Source organism: Tupaia chinensis, unplaced genomic scaffold (assembly GCF_000334495.1).
Source record: "Tupaia chinensis unplaced genomic scaffold, TupChi_1.0 Scaffold000489_1, whole genome shotgun sequence".
NCBI lineage: Eukaryota > Metazoa > Chordata > Mammalia > Scandentia > Tupaiidae > Tupaia > Tupaia belangeri.
This window is the reverse complement of record NW_006160001.1, coordinates 5,599,211-5,619,856: the sequence shown is the minus strand read 5'-3', so window position 1 is coordinate 5,619,856 and position 20,646 is coordinate 5,599,211. Positions and strand designations below refer to the sequence as shown.

The following is a 20,646-nucleotide window of genomic DNA, read 5'->3' as shown; positions in this document are numbered from 1 at the left end:
GGCGGGGTGAGTAGCAGCTTGGCGGCGGGAGCCAGGAAGGCTATTTCCGGGGCGTGGCTTCTCAGCCCTGGGCCAGGTATGCACCAGGCCCGCCTTCCTACCTGGCTGGTGTGGCTTGGTGTCTCGACTTGTGGGGTCGGGGTTTATCAAAATATCTGTCTAACAGCGGCGGAAAAGGAGGGAGCGATTTGTGATTTATAGAGAGGGGCCACTTGGAGCCTCATAGGAATAGGGTGTTGGAGTTTGAAAGGTCAGAACTACTTGCCCTGGCCATAGATTTGGAAATAGAGAAAAAGAGAAATGAGTCAAGCCCTCCCTTCTGATTTTTGGATAGTGGATATTCTAGAACCTATGTCAGAAGGGAGCTACCCAGGAATCTCTTGGGAATGAGTGACATTCTGTAGGAGCGACTTGGGTGTGCATATTCAGTAATTGTGTTCTATTTAGGTTTGAAATCAAGGGATAACTGACTGTAAGAGTTGGACTTTACAAATAAAGTACCATTTTTTACAATGAGTTTCAATCGTTTTCTCCATCAGCAACAGCAACTAAAATAGACACATGAGTTTTAGTTCCATAACTTCTAGAACTTCTATTAATAGTGAAGTAGCCCCAGGGAAAAGGAGAATTAACCAATATACAGACCGAAATTAATTGAGCATTGTGACCTGGTTGCTTTACCTGCATCCATTTTGCCCTCAGACCTGCACAAATTCTGACTTGAGTAGGTGACCATAGTTTGGGTGATTCAGAAGCTGTGAATATCTGGTCTTATGGGGAGAAGGGGAGGACAGGAATTTTTGGAGAAAATGGAGTAGAAATCAAGGGAAAGAAATATTATTCTAACTTAGATTTAATTTGACAGATGTCTTCCTTTCTGCTTCCTAGTGGCCTCCATACATGAGCGTGCATAGACTATTTGTGTATTTGTATTTGGGCAGTTTCAGTTTAATGTTAGTAGCATCCGACAGGGGGAAAATAGAACAAACTGTTAAGCTTTTCTCTTCCAGAGCTGACCTAAGGTGTGATTTGTGGTAGGAAGAAGATGCAAGCCAGCCCCATCCGCATCCCAACTGTTAGCAATGACCCGGACTGGGATTCCTGCTTCCACCTGTAAGTATCACAGAACCTTGACATCACACACACTCCTGGCCTAAACACTGGGGCCTCCCATTTAAGGCAAGTCTGTGAGGGAAACTGCACCTGGACATTTACTTATTTATTTTTTGGAGAGGTTTTTGCTATAGGGCATGTGCGCTCGCCAGAAAGACAGAGAGAGACAGAGAGACAGAAAGTGAGAAATCACCCCCCAGGGGGGGATGGCCATGCTGCAATCCCTTCTCTTCCATTCTTGGGCACGCACACAATTGCGCCCAGCACGAGTTTAAGCCACTGGGTCTGGGACTCGAACCATAGTCTGCTACATGGGAGTTCAGCGACACAGCCATTATGCTAACTGCTGGTCCCAAAACTGCACCTGCACATTTTATTTACTGAACATTTACACCCATGTTGGTTCTCATTTCACCCTACAGCATGTCATTCATTCCCACTAGAGCCCTGGGTAACTCTATGGCCCAGGCTCCAGAACATTCATTATCTGAAAGTTATAGGAAAGCTTCACTAATTTCTCCTCCTAATCTCTATTTCTGGGACCAGCGGTTGGCATCATGGTAATGTCGCTAGACTCCCATGTAGTCAACCTGGGTTCAAGTCCCAAACCCAGTAGGCCTATGTGCAAGTGTGCCCAAATTCCCAAGAGAATAGAAGAGAAGGGATTGTAGCATGGCCAGCCCCCCCAGGAGGGGGTGATTTCTTGCTTTCTGTCTCTCTGTCTCTCTGTCTTTCTGGCGAGCACATGTGCCCTATAGCAAAAACCTCTCAATATATATAATTCCAAAAGTATGTCTAGGGCAAGGGGTTCTTACCTCTCAAACTCGTATCCCCTGTTCCTATGAGTTTTCGCCTGGCCCTGAATTAGAACACCAAACTTTGTAGAAGGTTCAGCTTCCATGATATATTTTAATAATGATTTTGCTATACTACTCATTTGTATCAAAAGTTATGGAAGATGGAAGATAATTGTTTTTCTACTGACTTAAGGAAAATTTTAAGATTTTTTTTTAAATAATAAAGATAGGTTATTTATAACAAGATTGGTAAGGTCAGAGAATTAAATATACAAAGTTGAGTTAATTAAGTTTCTTGAAATAGACAATGAGTTAAACACAAATCTTTACATCACAATAGCTAATACTGAGCACTGCCATGGGACAGTCCCTGGAAGACTCTGGGAGGGAGGTACTGCTATTACCACATATTGTAGAGGAGAAATATGAGAAAGGTTAGGCAGTTTGCCTAAAGTCACACAGCTTGTTAGTGGTATTTAAATGGAATGTTCTGACTCCAGAGTCTTGTCTTTAACCATTTCTGTATACTAGAACTTCTCAACCTTGAACAATTAACATTTGGCATCACATAACTTATTTGTAAAGGACTATGCTTTGCACTATGGGATGTTAAACAGCATCCCTGGCCTTTACCCATTAGATGCTAGTAACCCTGTCATCAATTGTGGCTACCAAAAATGTCTCCAGACATTGCCAAATGTCTCCTGGGGTTAAAAATTACCTTGACTTGAGAATAAAGGAACTTAATTTTAATACTATATTTCATTTATCTTAATATATCCAAAATGTTGGGTTGTCAGAAAAATCATTTTTCCATAAAAAAATACATTATGGTTTTTACCAGAAACCTAATGTTGTATACAATTATTAATGAAAGTTCTTTTTAAAGATTTAATTTTATTATTTTTTTTTTAGAGGTTTTTGCTATAGGGCGCGTGCACTCGCCAGACAGACGAGAGAGACAGAGAGACAGAAAGCGAGAAATCACCCCCCAGGGGGGATGGCCACGCCGCAATCCCTTCTCTTTTCTCCTCTCAGGATCTTGGGCATGGACACACACGTGCCCAGCATGTGTTTAAGCCACTGGGTCCGGGACACAAACTGCAGTCGACTACATGGGAGTCCAACAACATAGTCATTATGCTAACTGCTGGTCCCTTATTATTTTTTAACTCACCAGGAAGAGACAGAGTGAGAGAAAGAAAGTGAGAAAGCAAGTCACCAGGTCTCGGGGTCAAACTGCAGTCGGCCATGTGGGAGTTCAACACCTTAACCATCATGCCACCTGCTGGCCCCAGTTACTGAAAGATTTTACATATTTTTTCATAGTAAGTCTGAACTCCAATGTGTATTTTATACTTACACACATCTCAATTCAGGCTAGTCACATTTCATATGTTTAATAACTACATGAGGCAGAGGTTACTGTATTAGATAGTGCAATTTTATATTACCCCACAAGATATCTTGAGGTTGAAGCTTATATAACTGTAACAAAGTTTTAAAATGTAGAATTCACAATAGAATATCTAGGAAAAATTAGATGACTCATATTGAATGTTAAAAATCAGAATTATTATTTATAATTTCAATATATGAAATAACTTACAAACTTGTAAAGCATAATCTTCATGCATCCTGCCTTTTTTTTTCCCTGTAGGGTGCTTGAGCTTGCTGGAGACAGGCAAAGAGGGAGAGTGAGAGAAAAAGTGAGAAAGCATGCCCTCCTCACCTCCAGGATGACCACTGCATAATCCCTTCTTCTGTAGTCGTCTTTTGGGATGTTGGGCACACGCACTCACACCTGGTGCGTTTTTCAAGCTGACGAGTCCCAGACTTGAATCACGCAGTCAGCTATGTGGGGCTCCAGCTACCTTAACCACTGTATTACCTGTCTGGCCGCTACCTATTATTTTTTTCTGACTGTTGTTCAAGATACTTGACTGGTCGATATTTTTCAGCCATGTTTCTTATCATTTATAATAAGATGTTCTAGTGTAGAGATTTGCATTCTCAAATAATTTGTCAAGACCTCAATGTTTTTTTATTTCTTTATGAAAACTTACTGCCTTTAGTTCAGCTTAATTTCATTCAAGGATTAATTTAAAACATTTGGGCTCTGGGCTACTGAGTTGTGGAAGTTATGGCTGTAGGATCCCACATGCCTGAGCGTGCGATTCAAGTCCCATTCCTGGTGACTTGAAAAACACACTGGGTATGTGTGTGGACCCATTCAAATCCTGAAAAGAAGGAGAAATGGAGAAGAGATTCTGTCACCACTCCCCCTGGTGATTTCTTTCTCACTTTCCATTTTTCTCCCTGTCTTTCTCCAACATGTCCATGCACCATCTAGCAAAATTTAAAAACACAAAAATTTGGGCTGTGCCTATAGGCTGAGTGGTTAAGGGAACCAGATACCATATGGCTAACCACAGTTCAAATCTCAGCCCTGGGGACCAGCAGTTAGTGTCATGGCTATGTCTCTGGACTCCCATGTAGTCGACTGCCGTTTGAGTCCCGGACTCGATGGCTTAAACTCACGCTGGGTGCATGTGCTTGCGTACCCAAGATCAAGAGAGGAGAATGGAGGAGGAGCGATTGCGGCATGGCCATCCTCCCTAAGGGGTGATTTCTTGCTTTCTGTCTCTCTGTCTCTCTCTGTCTTTTTGGTGAGCGCACGTGCAAAAACCTCCAAAAAAAAAATCTCAGCCCTGACAGCTTGAAACATGCTGGGCATGTAAACATACATAACTAAAATCCCCACAGAATAGTGAAATGGAGAAGGGGTTGTGGTGGGACCATGCCCCATTCAGGGATGTTTTTTCTCTTTCTCTCTCATAAGTGCAGACACCCTCTGGCAATGAAAAAAAAAATATGTAAGGTTTATAATCTTAATAGTCACAGTTAATCTCTTTGGTGACCCCAGTAGATTTTTCTGTTCTAAGTCTGTGAAGCCTAAGCAAAATCTGTTGAAGGACTAAATTTTCTTTCTATGAGTTTTCTTATAATCTCGTCACAGATTTTTCTCTCTCCTCAAATTTTTCAGACATTCTAAAGATTTTGCACTTTTTATTGTAAGTCAGATGTCAAGATTTCAGAAACAAATGAGACTCGGCCCCTGCCCTGGTGGCATTTACTTGCTAGAAGGCAAAGCAGACTTAAACAAAATGAACACAGAAAATCAGACCCTAGTGTAATTCACACTATAGCAGCAGTTTGGGGACAATTTTTTTCAGGCTCTTTGTAGGGGGTATTGTCACTCTAGTGATAGACTTCAGCAGAGGTGACATCTGTGTTTTGCATCATAAAGGAGGATTACAAATTCACCAGGCAAGTTTACCTGTGTTCTGATGGCATGTTATCACCAGCCTTCCCTGGCTCTTTGTGCTAATGTATCTACCGAAAGCGTGCTTATCTGTAGGCGGAAGGCGACTTTGTTTGGACCTGGGCCTGAGGAAATGCTGCTCTTCTATCCATGTGACCTAATGTGCCTATACGTCCCTGGCTGGATTCCTTGGAAAATGGATGGATGTTAGCGTGTCATTTTTTTTTTTGTTCTTTTTTTTTTCCTGCTGAGGGCATGTACATTCAACAGAGAATGACAGAGACAGAGAGAGAGAGGGAGAAGAGAAAGGTCCCTCCCTCTGCCACCATGGGGAATGGTCACACCACAATCCCTGTTCCTCCATTTCTTCCTCCTGTCAGGATTTTGGGCACACGCAAACATTGCCTGATGTGTTTTTTAGCACTGCTGGTTCTGGGACTCAAATTGTGTGGTTGGTCATGTGGGATCTGGCTGCCTTAACTACCAGGCCACAGAGCCAGCCATAGCATGTCATTTTTCAAACTGGGTGTGAAATATTTCATTGACATTTTCCTTTTACACTTTTCTGAATTTTTTTTAGATAATAAGTATTCATTACTTAAGTGATCTGTGGAAAACAAAGTTAAGTTTTATTTTAGAAACTATGCAGTAGATGTATTCTTGTTTTTTAAGTTTCTGTTTTCTAATACTACTTTTTATTTTATTTTATTTTATTTATTATTATTATTATTGTAAAAATTTGTTCTAGGGCATGTGTGCTCACCAAAGAGAGAGAAAGTGAGAAAGCAAGCCACAAGATCTGGGACTTGAACTGCAGTAGGCCATGTGGGAATCCAGCACCTTAACCACCACACCACTTGCTGGCCCCCTTTCTCCCTTTCTCGAGAAGAAAGGGAGACTGACTTATTTCAGAATCTTTTTTTTTTTTTGGAGAGATTTTCACTGTAGGGCGCGTGCGCTCGCCAGACAGACAGAGAGAGACATAGAGACAGAAAGTGAGAAGTCACCCCCCACGGGGGATGGTCACGCCGCAATCCCTTCTCCTCCATTCTCCTCTCGGGATCTTGGGCACGCACGCACACGCGCCCGGTGTGAGTTTTAAGCCACCGGGTCCGGGACACGAACCGCGGTCGACTACGTGGGAGTCCAGCGACATAGCCATTATGCTAACTGCTGGTTCCCTATTTCAGAGTCTTTTCATGCTGCATTCCTCCAGCCTTTTGGCCAACCAGGATCACAGGTGTGTGTATACCCAGCATACTCAGGTCAACCCAGGATCTGGACCATGGGCTTTCTGATGGACTCTGGCATCTTGCAGTGATGTACTATCGCCTGCACCACTCAACTGGGCTGAAGTGGCTAAACTTATTTAAAGCAAATGTGAATATGAGATGATTCATTTTAGAGACTTATTTATAAGTAATTAAAATTGCTCCCATTGCTTTTCAGATCTTGGAATTTTGTTTCTTATGGATCACATTTACCAGAGAGTGACAGAGAGAGAGAGAGAAAGAGGAAAGAGAAAGGTTTTATAGACTTTTCCAGTGATGTTAGGGTATGGTTGGTTATCTTTCTAGTTGTATGAGAGTAGAATGACTTTGTCTTTACTATTTCAATTACTTACTCACAACTGTGTTTAGCATTGAAGTCAGAGATCTTCTGTGTTGGATATGAATGTGACTGTGACTATGTGTGTGTGCGAGAGAGAGAGAGAGAGAGAAAGGGAAATTCAACCTATTCGACTCTTTCTCACCACTCAGTTCTTTAAAATACACTGAGAAGGTTCCATTTCTCTCCTGACCCTGCTCGTGACCCAATATAAAGTTCCTGCCCGATCTCTACTGGGACCCACATCCTCTAGTTGGCCACTAAACATCGAAGCTTGTAATATGTGAAAGAGGATATGTGAAGTCCAGTCTCAAAATACTAGTTCCTTTTCTCTTATTCCATTTCTATATTCATTTCTTTTTTTCGTTTCTATATTCATTTCTTTTTCCTGGTTTGGCGCAGTGTTTTTGAACTTGAAGGCTCTCAGAGACCTTTCAGTTCAACAACTTCATTTCTTAGATGAAGAAACCAAGTCATGGCGCTAATGATAAAAGTAACAATTAGTGTTAAAGGAGAATTTATTAAATGTTGGGCACTGTTCTAAGTTATTTACTAATATTATCTCATTTAATCCTATAATCTCATCAGGTGCATATTAATATTGTTGATGGAAAAATAATCAACTGTAAAAATTAGTAATTAATAATTCGTGCAGTTTATTTCCAAGCAGAATATGAGTGACCTAGGCTCAGAGAGGAGGCATACATGCCTTTCTCGGGGTGAATATGGACAGGGGTTCCTTTTATTTGATTTTGAGATTTACAGACAAAATTAGTGAAGAGATTTCCATTGGTCTGGCCCATAGAGGTGGAACATGTGGAAGGGGGCTTGTAGGTTATAGGTGGGTTCCACAATTCCTAGGCCGGTGATTGGAAGGGAAGATCTGTGTCCTGGGAAGAGATTCGCAAAGAAATGGAAGTTCTGTGCCTTGGGAAGAGGTTAGCGAAAGGATATACTGTAATCACTTAAATATACATCTCAAAGGTACTATGCCCAGGACAGGATGCAGGAAGAATCCTGTTAAATGGAAAAAAAAAATGGTCCCTTAATGTTTGTGGGCAGGACTCCTCCTAGGTCCTCTGGAAAGGACTTTGGAAAAATAGGAAAAAGCAGTCAGACTTCTGTCCACAAATATCAACCTCATTTTTTAAAAGCGTTATTTATTCAATTTATTATTATTCTTCAGTTTGACCAGGGAGAGAGAGAGAGACAGACAGAGAAAGAAAGTCATCAGGAGAGCTGGGACTCGAACCATGGTCAGCCATGTGGGAGTCCAGTGTCTTAACCACCATGTCACCTGCCACCCCAATAACAACCTCATTTTATAGAGAAGTAGATTAAATAATAGGGTCTTGTGGTTAAAAATTGGCAGAACTGTAACTCTAATGCAGGTACTTCACCAAGTCTTGGGCCACCCCATTTGTTATCCTAATACTAGGCATTGAGGGTAACATGAGTTTACCACATGCCTTAATTCTTTCAGATTTAATTTAGAAAGCATGTCCTTGTCCCCTTGTTGGGAGGGATATGCTCTTCAATTTTATCTTGTTGCAATAGACAAAGATCAGTTCCTGACTCCATGACCTTCTCATACCTGCAGGTCAGAGCAAATGGAGAGCCCAGCAGAACAGCAAACAGAGGAACTGTACCCCACTTATGGGTCTGAAGAGAGTGAAGACGACACTAAAGCCAAGAAAGAAAAGATAGTCCTTGACTGTATATCTCTTCCCAAAGAGAAATTAGTTCAGTCCCAGAAGAAAATAGCTCAGCTAATTAAGAAAAAAATGGTAAAACAAAGAGGTTACTATATTCTTGTTTCTGTTTAAAAATGTTCATGATTAGGTACCAACAGATGGCATTATAGTTACGTTGCTGGACTCACACATAATCGACTGCGGTTTGAGTCCTGGACCCTGCTGCTTAAACTCACGCTAGCCACGTGTGCTTGTGTGCCCAAGATCCCGAGAGGAGAATAGAGAAGAAGGGATTGCGGTGTGGCCATCTCCCCTGGGGGGTGGTTTTATGCTTTCTGTCTCTCTGTCTCTGTCTTTCCAGCGAGTGCACACTCCCTATAGCAAAAACCTCTCAAAAATAAATAAATAAATAAATAAATAAATAAATAAATAAATAAATAAATAAGCAAACTCCACTTCACAGCACAATGACGCCCATAAAGTAGAGGAGGCATTATTTTGGGTTGTTGGAAAAATCATGATGCATTTTGCATAGAAAATACATCATGACTTTTCTGATGTCCCAATATTTCTTTGTAAGTGGGAGAAATAAAACAGCATAGTGGTTAGCCACCCCATTTTCCAGTTCCATGCACCATTCATAGTCTGTCCCTTCTTGGAGTGTTTGTGTGTCTAGTTTTTAACTAACAATATTTTACCATTTTGACTTACTTATTTGATTACCTTTAATTAAATTCTTTTAAAATTTCTTTCTTTTTAAAAAGAATTATTTCATTTAACTTTATTTATTTATTTAAATGTGACTAGAGAGGGACAGAGTGAGAGCAAGAGCAAAAGCAAGCCACCAGGTCCGGGACTCAAACTGCAGTCAGCTGTGTGGGAATCCAGTGCCCTTAACCACCACACCATCTGCCAACCCCTTACATTTCTTCTTGAAGGATTCAGGATAATTCTAGGGTAAGATTGCCTGGATAGCAAAGGCAGGAGGAAGCTGAGAACAAGGGTGGCTAGACAGAGGTAAAGGCTCAGATCTGGCAAGAATATGGGTAAAATGCCTGTGGTTACAATGGAATCATAAGCAAACTGAAGGGCCAGAACAGGAAGTAACAGCAGAGGTCAGAGTCTGGGTATGCATTTCTAAGAGCAAGTCAAGAATTCGAGAACTAGAATCTCAGAGCAAGTGTGTGTTCAAAATCCAGGATCCTGAGTCAGCAAGACATCAACTCTCATTATTAGGACCCAGGCACCAGTCTGCTTCTAGAGTATGATTTGTCAACAAAGGAGTTCAGCCACTGGCTTCCTGGCCATTCCTGGTCAAGGAAAAAAAATGACTTGGAGTAAGTATATGAAAAGAGGTTTGCAGATAGCTTAAGAAAGGCTGAAAGGTACCTCAGAAAAAGATAGAAATTATACCCACCAGTTGACTATCTGTAAGTTTCTCTGTAAATTATTCATTCTGGCTTGAATATATTAGTATTTTACAAATCCAGGCTAGAAGGATCATTTCTAGAAACATGGGGTGCCTTTGTGGACTCTTAAAGCCTGAAAACTCCTAGACTAGTTTGGATAATGATCAAAATTTAGATCTTAGGAGTTAGAACTAACTCAACCCAGTTACTTACACACTTGAAGGTTAGGGGACCATACCATCTACAGCACGTAGCAGCAGTGCTGGGGAGACCTCTAGAGTCTGTTTTGGGTGTCTCAGTTTCCTCAGGGCAGGAAATTTGGGGATGAATACAGAATGTCCAGATCCAGGACAGAACTCAAAGCTTTGAACTTTTGAATCCCATTCCAATGATTCTTGTGGTTTTATGCTTTTTCTTCATAATAGGACTTAGTATTTTCTGTGGGCAGTGTTTTGAGAGTCCCTGGCTAAACTGGAGTTCAAGTATAAGAGCACTTAGCAACTCTGCCCTGATGGGGGCGGGGAGGGGGTGAAGGGGAGCTGGGCATGAGTGCTTACAGTGTGCCTCTCAGGGATACTTTGACCGATTGAGGGGCCTGATGCCAGTTGTCTGTCCTATGTCGGGGAGTCTCTCACATGGGAGACTTGCTTATACTGGCAGATGCCCTGTGGCCCTTATCTAACCTAAGTCCAGTTTATGCCTGACCAGGGCTCCGTGGCTGGGATCCTGATATTGCTTTCCCAGGAGAAAGCCAGGTTGGGGCAACCCATGGTTTTCAGATATCAGGCACAAATTCAGTATACCACCACAACAGGAAACAAGTCAAAGATTTTTTACTTACAGACCCTAAGTAGGGAGGGTGAAATGAGACAGAAGGGTAGTACTCTATCCTTGGACCCGGTGAGGCAGGAAAGAAGAGTCAGAAATAAAGATAGAGACACACAAAGAGAAAACTAGCAGTATTTATAAGGGAATAAGAATATGGGGCACTTTAAATTCATGAGCAAATGCCTGAGTGGCCCATTTGAAGGAAGCAATGATCCCAGTCTGTTAGGAGGGAGAGCTGTGTCTAAGCTTTTTTCCCCCTGGCTGCTGACTTGACCCATTTGAGTGTGTTCTACTTCTCATGCCTAGGTAACAATCTGTACCGTGTCATTCCTGCGGCTAACCCATTGTGAACTTTCAGAAATGTTGACCTAGTGGAATTTTCAAAGCCTCAGGGAAAATGTCCCTCTACCCTTATTTGTATGTATAGTTGAGCAGGGAGCAGGTGAAGTATCAGGTTAGGTAGGGGAGGTAAGGGTATAGAGGGGATGGTCACTGGACTAGATGCTCATATCAGAAATAAAGAGAAGAGGATTTAGGAGTAAATCCATCGAGTCCCCAGCTGAGGAGTGAGAAGGGAAGAGATGGGGGGAAAAAAGGCAAATTTAGTACTACATTTTAGTGATAATTTTGTAGACTGGAGATTTTCCTGCTTTCCAAAAACCATAATGACTTACTCATTCTCTACAGAATATCCAAGCAAACAGGGAGCTGATTCGATGTGTCATCCTCTCTCGGATTATTTTTGGAGAAGAACACTGGAAATGTGCTCAGGCTTTGGTCAACCTGGCTTATGGCTAACTGACACTGCGAGGTACTGGTTCTGGGTGTGCCAGCCTGTAGAGCGACACACAACTTCCCTGGGACAGGACTGACTGGGAGGGCCCCTTCTGCCACCCACTCACACATTGTCAAGAGAGTGCAAGTCCATGGATGAAGCAGACAATGTTGCAAAGATCTTAGTAATAAAGATAATCATCATAATGATGTTGATTTTTTTTAGTTTTTTAGCATGTGCTATGTTAGTCATATTTAGTCCTCATAATATCGTTTAGAGGGAGATACTATTTTTATCCTTAGTTTATGAAATTTATGTTTAGTTCATGATGAAGACACTGAGGCACAGTGGACAAAGAATGATAACAGGTGGTAAGTATGTTCAGTCAGTATCAGGGAAACAGACCCAGTAATAGTGTTGAATTTCCTGGAAGGTCAGGCTTAGGAAAAGGCAGAACCCTTATCCTAGAGAAACGGTATTTCTTAAAAGTAGGCTCATATAGGGGAACAAGATGCAAATCCACCTGCCAATTCATAGAACCCAAGTGAAACTTGTCTAAGGGCAGGAATTTGGCAGTAGGTGATAAATTCTTGATGATAGATTGATTAAAGCAAGAGCATATTTCTGGAACCAGGGTGATGGCCAGCTTAGGCCTCTCTGCCCCTTAACCAGTGATTTCCCCCTACATAGACTGCATTCACTTCTGCCGTGGAACTCATTGTACTATCCTTGTAGCCACTTTATCAGAATGACGCTGCCTCTGAATAGAAGCTCCCTGAATGCAGTTTAGGTCTCATTTATTCTAGAATAGTCCCTTGTAAACAATATAGATCAGCATGTTACTGTTTGATAGAACTAAACCACTGGCCACGCAGGATTTAACTTACAATACAAGTTAAATTACATAAGGGCTCTAATATTTGAGGGCTTTAGGAGAAGGAAACCAATACACCTGGGCCATACTGAGCCTGGAAATCAGAAATACAGCTTCACAGATACCAGAAGTTCTCAGTTATTCTCGGTTATTACTCTCAGAACATCATCTTCTCTGTAACTCTTCTGAGGCTCTTTTGTACTCAGTTGTTTTTAATGTAACTTAGGTTGATAGACTGTTGATGTGACAAGATCATAAGTGGTTGACACTGGGGACATTGGTGCCGTGAGTCACAGTGAGGTCACTTTAGGCCTTAAGAATACATTTGTTGTGTCCTGAAAGAAGGCTGCCATGACTGAGGAGAAGAGGGATTCCTCTCTTATTGATAGAGCAGGCAGCCAATTGTTGGTGAGATTTGAGGGACACCAGGAAGGCCATTGGAAAAACAAAATTTTCGCCATAGTTGGACTCTATCCTTCCTCACTTGTAGTTGCTCTATTCTCATCAAACTTACTTACTCAAAAACTTGCTTTTATTCATGGTAATTAGAATTTAGGGATGTGCCACTTTAATGCTTGCAGAGCTCATATTCTAAGCCTGCAAGCATTGTTCTAGGTGCTGGGACTATATAACTGAATACTAGTGGTTCCTGTACACCTGAATCATGCAAAGGTCTAGTGGTAGGACCCCATAATGGTGTTAGCAACAAAGTTCTGGGGAACATAGTTGAGACAAAGAAAGCCAGGGAAGGCTATAAAGAGAAGATGATATTTGTCTTATATTTGAAGGATAAGTATAGGTCCAAGTAGATTTTGAGGGGAGTTATAGGAAGTACAAAGCTTGCCCTCCATATGTGCTGACCTAAGGAATGGGAGGCGAGAAAGGTCATTCTATTTGAAACTCCTTATACAAAATATTGTAGGTTCTCTGTAGACCCAAGTGGTTAGGGTAGAACATTTGACAGGTCATGCCTGGAAATGGAATTGAAAAGGTAATTTGAGCCCAGATATCAAGGAGTTTGGGGAATTATTAAAAGGTTTAAAGTGAGGTGGTAACATACATAATAGTCATGCTTGTGTTCTAAAATGAGAAACTCTGGAGGATGAAGGTGAAAATAGAAATGAAGACCAGTTATGCATTAGGTGGACATATCAATAGATGGGAAAAAAAGCTTCCTGATTAGGTGAAGTGCCCATTTGGTATAACTGCCTGGATTAGAACCAAGATTTTCTGTCACTTAAACCTAGAGTTTTTCTTTCTCTCTTTTCTTTCTTTCTTTCTTTCTTTCTTTCTTTCTTTCTTTCTTTCTTTCTTTCTTTCTTTTTTTTGGTTAGAGGGTACATGTTCTTACTAGAGAGAGACAGTGACAGAGCAAGAGAGGAAAAAGCATCCCCATGGGAAATAGGCACACCATGATCCCTTCTCCTCCCTCCTTTTGGGATTTTTGGGTACACATACACATACTGCTTGGTGTTTTTCAAGCCACTGGGTCTGGGACACAAACCATACGGTTGAGCATCTCCACGGGGAATAGGCACACCATGATCCCTTCTCCCTCCTTTTGGGATTTTTGGGTACACATACACATACTGCTTGGTGTTTTTCAAGCCACTGGGTCTGGGACACAAACCATACGGTTGACCATGTGGGTCCAGCTTCCTTAAGGCCACAGAGTTGGTCCAGTCTAAAGTTTTTCTAGAATATATTATGATGAACTTCACTAAGAATAGCCCAATGCCCCTTATTACTTAAATTTCTTAACTCGTTCCTTCACTTACATCTTTTTTTAGCATCTGGTCCATGGAATTGTAAAAACGAAATTTTAGACAAATCAAAATTTTAACAGAATTTATTTGAACAAAAGGAGATTCAAATGGGACAGTTTCCCAAAAGGGTTTCTGAGCAACTCTGGGTAGTCTCATGGCCACTCAGTATTTTAAGTTCTGGAAAGGGAAAGTGACATACAAAAATGAAAGTGAGAGATTGAGGTAGAGAAATAATTGGATTGGTTACAGTTGGATGGTAGGCTGCACAGTCTGAAAGGTGGGCTTTCTGTGATTAACTGAAGTGTGGTTAGTGTTATTGGCTGTAAATTAACAACCAGCTCAGAAAACAGCTTAACATGTATGATTTTGATTTATCCAGAGGAACCCAGGTGTGAGAGTACAGTGAAAATCAGGCTAACAACATATTGGATCACGAGGAGAGTCATCAGTACTTTTGCATAGAAAAACAGAAAAATATGTCATGACTTTCCTGACGACCTAATAGTTTGGTTTAACAGAATAAAACAGCTAAGGCTTTGAAAATCGACAGACCTTCAAGAGCGATAAAATACTTGCTGAGCCCCACTTGTTTTTGTTGTCATTAATCCTGTGACTGGTTTAAAATGGACAGAATTTCTGAGCCAGCCTTCTATGTAGTCAGAATGTCTGCATCTCATGTGTTCTTGCCTCGCTGCACATGTGCATGTTTTATAGCCTTCAGACTAACTTTCCTTATTTCCCTTGGAGCCTTTTCCAGCTGGGGGTATGGGAAAAGTCAGGCCAAAAGTCTGATTTCTCTCAGTAAACCTTCTTTCAGTATTTAGTGGAAAACTTCTATATGTGAAATACCGTGAAAAGCTCTTTGGAAAATACAATATACAGAAGCCCTCAAAGAGCTTGCAGCCTGGGCTAGCAAGTGGTGTGGTGGTTAAGGTGCTGGATGCTCACATGACTGACTGTGGTTCAAGTCCCAGATGCTCACATGACTAACTGTGGTTCAAGTCCCAGACCTGGTGGCTTGAAAATCATGCTGGGCACATGTGCATGCATGCACAAAATCCCAGGAGGGGAATAGAGGAGAGGGGATTGTAGCATGGCCATCCTTCTTGGGGGATGATTTTTTATTTTCCCTCTCACTCACTATCTCTTTCTGTCTCTCTCTGGTGAGCACACATGCCCTATGGCAAAACAAAACAAAACAAAACAAAACAAAAAAACCCCTGAAACTTACAACCTACTGTGACAGAAAGTGAAAAATCACCCCCAAGGGGGGATGGCCATGCTTCAATCCCTTCTCCTCCATTCTCCTCTTGGGCTCTTGGGCACGCACGCACATGCACCCCCTGTGAGTTTAAGCCTCCTCGTCCAGGACTCAAATCATGGTTTACTACATGGGAATCCAGTGACGTAGCCATGACACCATCTGCTGATCCGAAGGGGATTCATTTTTAAATGTTCAAAAAGTAAAATACAGTAACATCAGCAAGCAGTTTCCTGATATTCTGCTTATTATTGATGAGGCAGTAAATTAATTAGCCTGTTATTACTGGGAGCCTTCCAGGTATCCAGGGCTCTTTTACAAAGAGTTGGTAGTTGGAAAAAAACTGGTACAGAAATAACAATGAGTGATACAAAACTATGTCGTCTAACCTGCAGGAAGCATAATACCTATGTGAAGTGAGTTTGCATTAGAGAATGTGTCCTTTTTAGAGATTCTGTATGCAGCTCTATGAAAAACAGAATGAGGACAAATGTAATAAATTACACAATAAGAGAAGTGTTCCTTGGTAAGGCAGGCTCAACATCCCTAATCTGAAAATCCAAACCTTTCTGAATGCCCATACGATGCCACAAGTGGAAAATTCTATACCTGACCTCATATTATAGTTTTAGTAAAAATAACACAAAATAAAAATATTGTATAAAATTACCTTCATGCTGAAGGCGAATAAGGTATATATGAAATATTAATCAAATTTGGGTTTAGACTTGGGTCCCATTTTCAAGATGTTTCACCACAGGGATGCAAAAATTCTAAAATAAATCTGAATTTCTGTCCCAAGCATTTCAGATAAAGGATATTCAACCTATATTAAGTATAGTGGCCATTATTTCTTCAAGGACACCTCAGTCAGGCACTGTTTAATCCTTTTCTATAAATTAATTCTTGTAACAACTGTACAAGATAGGAAATAGTCTCATTGTCATTTTATGGGTAAATAAATTGAGACAAAAATAGATTAAGTAACTTGGTCAAGACCACATGGATCGGGGCCGGCGGGTGGCATAGTGGATAAGGGCGCTGGACTCCCACATGGCCTACCACAGTTCGAGTCTCAGACCTGGTGGCTTGCTTTCTCACTTTCTCTCTCTCTCTCTCTCTCTGCCTTTCTGGTCAAATTAAAAAATAAAGTGAATGAATAAATAAAATTAAATAAATAATTCAAAAAAAAAAGGAAAAAAAAAAAAGACCGCATGGATCATATTAAGTGACTAAGCCTGAATTTGAACCTAGTAAGTTTATCCCTAGATCTACTTTCATAATCCCTATGTCACATTAACTACTCAGTTAAAGATAATGATCAGAGACAAACGCTTCCTGGTAACAAGAGAAACCTATGAAGACTGGGTAGATTCTCTGTCTTGACTCAGTGTGACAGACATCAGTGATAGAATCCCAACCCAAATTAATGCAACATGATTGATATTTTGGTGGACAGTCTGTGGGCCCATTCTGCCATGTGGAGCTTAGCATTAGAAAAAGGGATCACAAATCCATGAACCTTCTTTATAGATAGATACAGTAATAAATCTTTTACATGTTTATACATACAGAGTATTCCTTTTATATAAGAAAATGGTGTTCTTGCAATTACTAAGATACAAATTCATTTCAAAGTATTAGTGATACCAGATTCATAATACTTTTTGCCACCAATTCTCTTGAGTAGTATGTGCAATAAAATAATTATTGTCACAAAGTAGAGAAAACCATATGAATTTTTTTAACATAAAAAGAGCTCTATCACCATCTGGCTCTGTAGCCTGGTGGTTAAGGAAGCCAATCCTACATGGCCTAACCTGCAGTTCAAATCTAGGACCAGTGGTTTGAGAAACACACTGAGTGCATGTGCATATGTGCCCAAAATTCCAATAGGTGGAGAAATGGAGGAGAAAGGATTGCAGCATGACATGGGGCCAGTGGCTACTTTCTCTCTTTTCCTGTGTCTCTGTTTGTCTCTGTGGTGACCACATGTACCCTCTGGCAAAATTAAAAAAAGAAAATGTATATAAAAAAGAGCTCAAGATAAAGGAGCAACAGGAGACCCTGCAATGCAGAGATAGAAGGACCAACAGGCAGGCCCAAGACTAACTGCTTGACTTGAGCTCATCAGCCCGCACTCCCACCCAGCTGCTGTAGAGGAGGAGGGGTTCTCTGGTTTTTAGGAACCAATACCTAGTTCCTGCAATCCCAGAGAAAGAAGGAGCAACAGGGAGACCTTGCAACCCCAGAGACAGAAGGACCAACAGGCAGGGTCAAGCCAAGCTGCTTGGCTTGAGCTCATCAGCAGGGACCCCACCTAGGCTGTTGTGGGTGACGAGGGGCTCTCTAGCCCATGTGGTGTGCAAGCACACCAAAAAAAGTGATCTACAACCTGGTATTCTACTTGTCAGCTCAACCTCTATCTACATAGGGAGCAGTTAAGTTTGAATATATAAAAACCAAACATCTTAAAATAGGAGACTCTGGAGGAATTCCTTCCTCATAACTCCTTTAGCAGTAAAAGGAGAGAAATTCCCCTCTGAATGCCTGAACCCTAAACTCCTACTGTGGAATCCACATTCCCACTCATAGTAGAGGAGGGTAATTGGCACAGCTTACTCATATCATAAAGTGCAGGAGCACATAGCTGTGGAAATATACCACAGAGAAGTAGGAGTATGACGAAAAATCAAAGCAGTCACCCAAATAGGAGAAAATGAGGAAATAACCTCCTCCTCAAAGGATCATAACGCCTCACCAACAATGGATAAAGCACAAGAAATCACAGAAACGTCAGAAAAAGAATTCAGAATATTCATTATAATAAAACTCAACAAGATGCAAGAGAAAACAAGAAAACCAATTCCAAGAGATGAGGAACATTTTCCATAATTTGAAGGAGGAACTCCATTAAAAGATAGACACACTGAAAAAAAAAATCCTGAAGATAAAGAATATGATGCAGGAAATTAAAACCTCCCTCAAAAGTATCAATAGCAGATTAGACCATGTAGAAGAATCTCTGACCTTGAAGACAAAATGTCTGATTGAGTCCAAGCAACTGAAAAGAATAACAGAATAACCATTGAAAATAAGGACAATATGTGTGAAATCCTAGACACCATTAATTGGCTGAATATCAACATAATCACTATTCCAGAAGGTGCAGAGACAAGAAAAAGCATAGAAAACATCTTTCATAATATTAGCTAAAAACTTTGGGAACCAGCAGTTAGCGTAATGGCTATGTTGCTGGACTCCCACGTAGTCGACCGCGGTTCGCGTCCCGGACCCGGTGGCTTAAAACTCACGCCGGGCGTGTGGGCGTGTGTGCCCAAGATCCTGAGAGGAGAATGGAGGAGAAGGGATTGCGGCATGACCATGCCCCCTGGGGGGTGACTTCTCGCTTTCTGTCTCTCTGTCTGTCTCTGTCTGGCGAGCGCACGCGCCCTATAGCAAAAAAAACCTCTCCAAAAAATATATATATATTAGCTAAAAACTTTCCAAATTTAGAGAGGCATGCAGACATCTAAATCTAGGAGACACAAAGGAAATCAAATAGATGTAACATAAGATCCTCTCCAAGGCATCATGGCTAAATTAACAAAACACAAAGACAAAATTATAAAACTGACAAGAGAGAAACACCGCATTACTTACTAAGGTTACTCCATTATGCTACTATCAGGTCTCTTAGCTGATTCAGGCAAGGAAAGAATGGTGAGATATTTAAAACTCTGAAAGAAAAGTGATTTTGTCCAAGAGTACTATACCCAGCAAGATTATCCTTCAAATGGAAAGGAGAAACAAAATAATTGACAGACAAACAAATGCTGAAAGAAGTCACCAAAGCAAAATCAGCTCCTCAGGAAATTCTTAATGGCACTCCTAACCAGAAAAGGTAAAGAAAGATGAGTAGAAGTAAGAGAACACAAAACAGCTAGAAAAAAATGATAAAGCTCATTGATAAAAACATTCAATGTTGGTTCTAAGTACAGATTCAATTACTTTACACACAAGCAGGTTTAAATACAAATTCACCAATTTTTATTTGATAGACAGTTGTCTCCACAGGTTTCAATTTTTATTATAACCATTACTTATTGTACAAAACTCGATAATAGAGGAAAAGTTAAAAATGTTATAGCTGAATCTTCCTTTGGAATGAATTTTTTAAAGATAGCTAAAATCAAGAACTTTGTAAAGCCTATTAATGACCAAATCACTGGCTTTACCATGTCTTCACTTTTAAACATTTCTTTCCAATTTGGTTTTATTTTTGCTTTTTCAAGGACTTATTTATTTATGCACAGTACAATGCTGTGGTCTTATAAAAACTCAGTGTATGAATAAAGTCTTCTTTTTTTTCTGTCTCTTCTTAGTAACCTATTATGTACAATTTTACCTATCTCTAACTGGACCAATGATTGATAACCACAGAATTTTTTAGATTATAAACTTATCTCCCACCTGGGAATTACAAGTACTTTCATTGCCTATGTTTGTTTGTTTTAAAGAATTATTTAATTTTATTTATCATTATGATTTAATCTGCTATAGGGTACATGCACTCACTAGAGAGAGACACAGAGAGAGAGAGAGAGAGAGAGTGAGGGAGACAGAGAAAGAGCAAGCCTCCAGGTCCGAGACTCAAACCGCAGTCGGCCATGTGGGAGTACAGTGCCTTAACCACTAGGCAACCTGCTGGCCCCTTCATTGCCTATGCTAAGATTATCCTTGTTAATTTTTTTTAAGAATTATTTTATTTTAGGGGCTGGCAGGTGGCATGGTGATTAAGGTGGCAGGACTTTCATGTGGCTGACCATGGTTCAAGTCCCGGGACAGGCAGCTTGCTTTCTCACTTTCCTTCTCTCTCTCTGTCTCCCTCTGGTCAACTTCAAAAAATAAAATAAAATAATGACAATGAATAATAATAACTTAATAATATAAAGTGAGCAAGCAAGTCACCAGTTCTGGGACTTGAACCGTGGTTGACTATGTGGGAGTCCAGTGCCTTTAATCACCATGCCACCTGTCAGCCCAATATCTTTGTTAATTTTTGAGATCATTTGTTGCCTATTTTTTTAATCGATATTTTTTCTGAAGAGCTGTATCTCATAGTAAAGAACATCATAGCAATTCAAAACATACTTGCAGAATAACCTTTTGTTACCGAACTCAAATCAGGTCCGC

The 20,646-nt window shown here is 40.7% G+C and overlaps 1 protein-coding gene across 1 annotated transcript in view; it reads left to right on the top strand.

Moving 5' to 3' along the window:
* Positions 1–18: 18 nt before the first annotated feature.
* TTC23L (tetratricopeptide repeat domain 23 like) overlaps positions 19–20,646 on the top strand; it is a 57,791-nt gene continuing 37,163 nt past the window's right edge. Inside the window, 4 exon segments of the mRNA XM_014590836.2 lie at positions 19–76; positions 1,043–1,113; positions 8,444–8,630; positions 11,462–11,585. Of these exon segments, the coding sequence (XP_014446322.1) occupies positions 1,046–1,113; positions 8,444–8,630; positions 11,462–11,585 (379 nt within the window). The 5' untranslated portion in view covers positions 19–76; positions 1,043–1,045.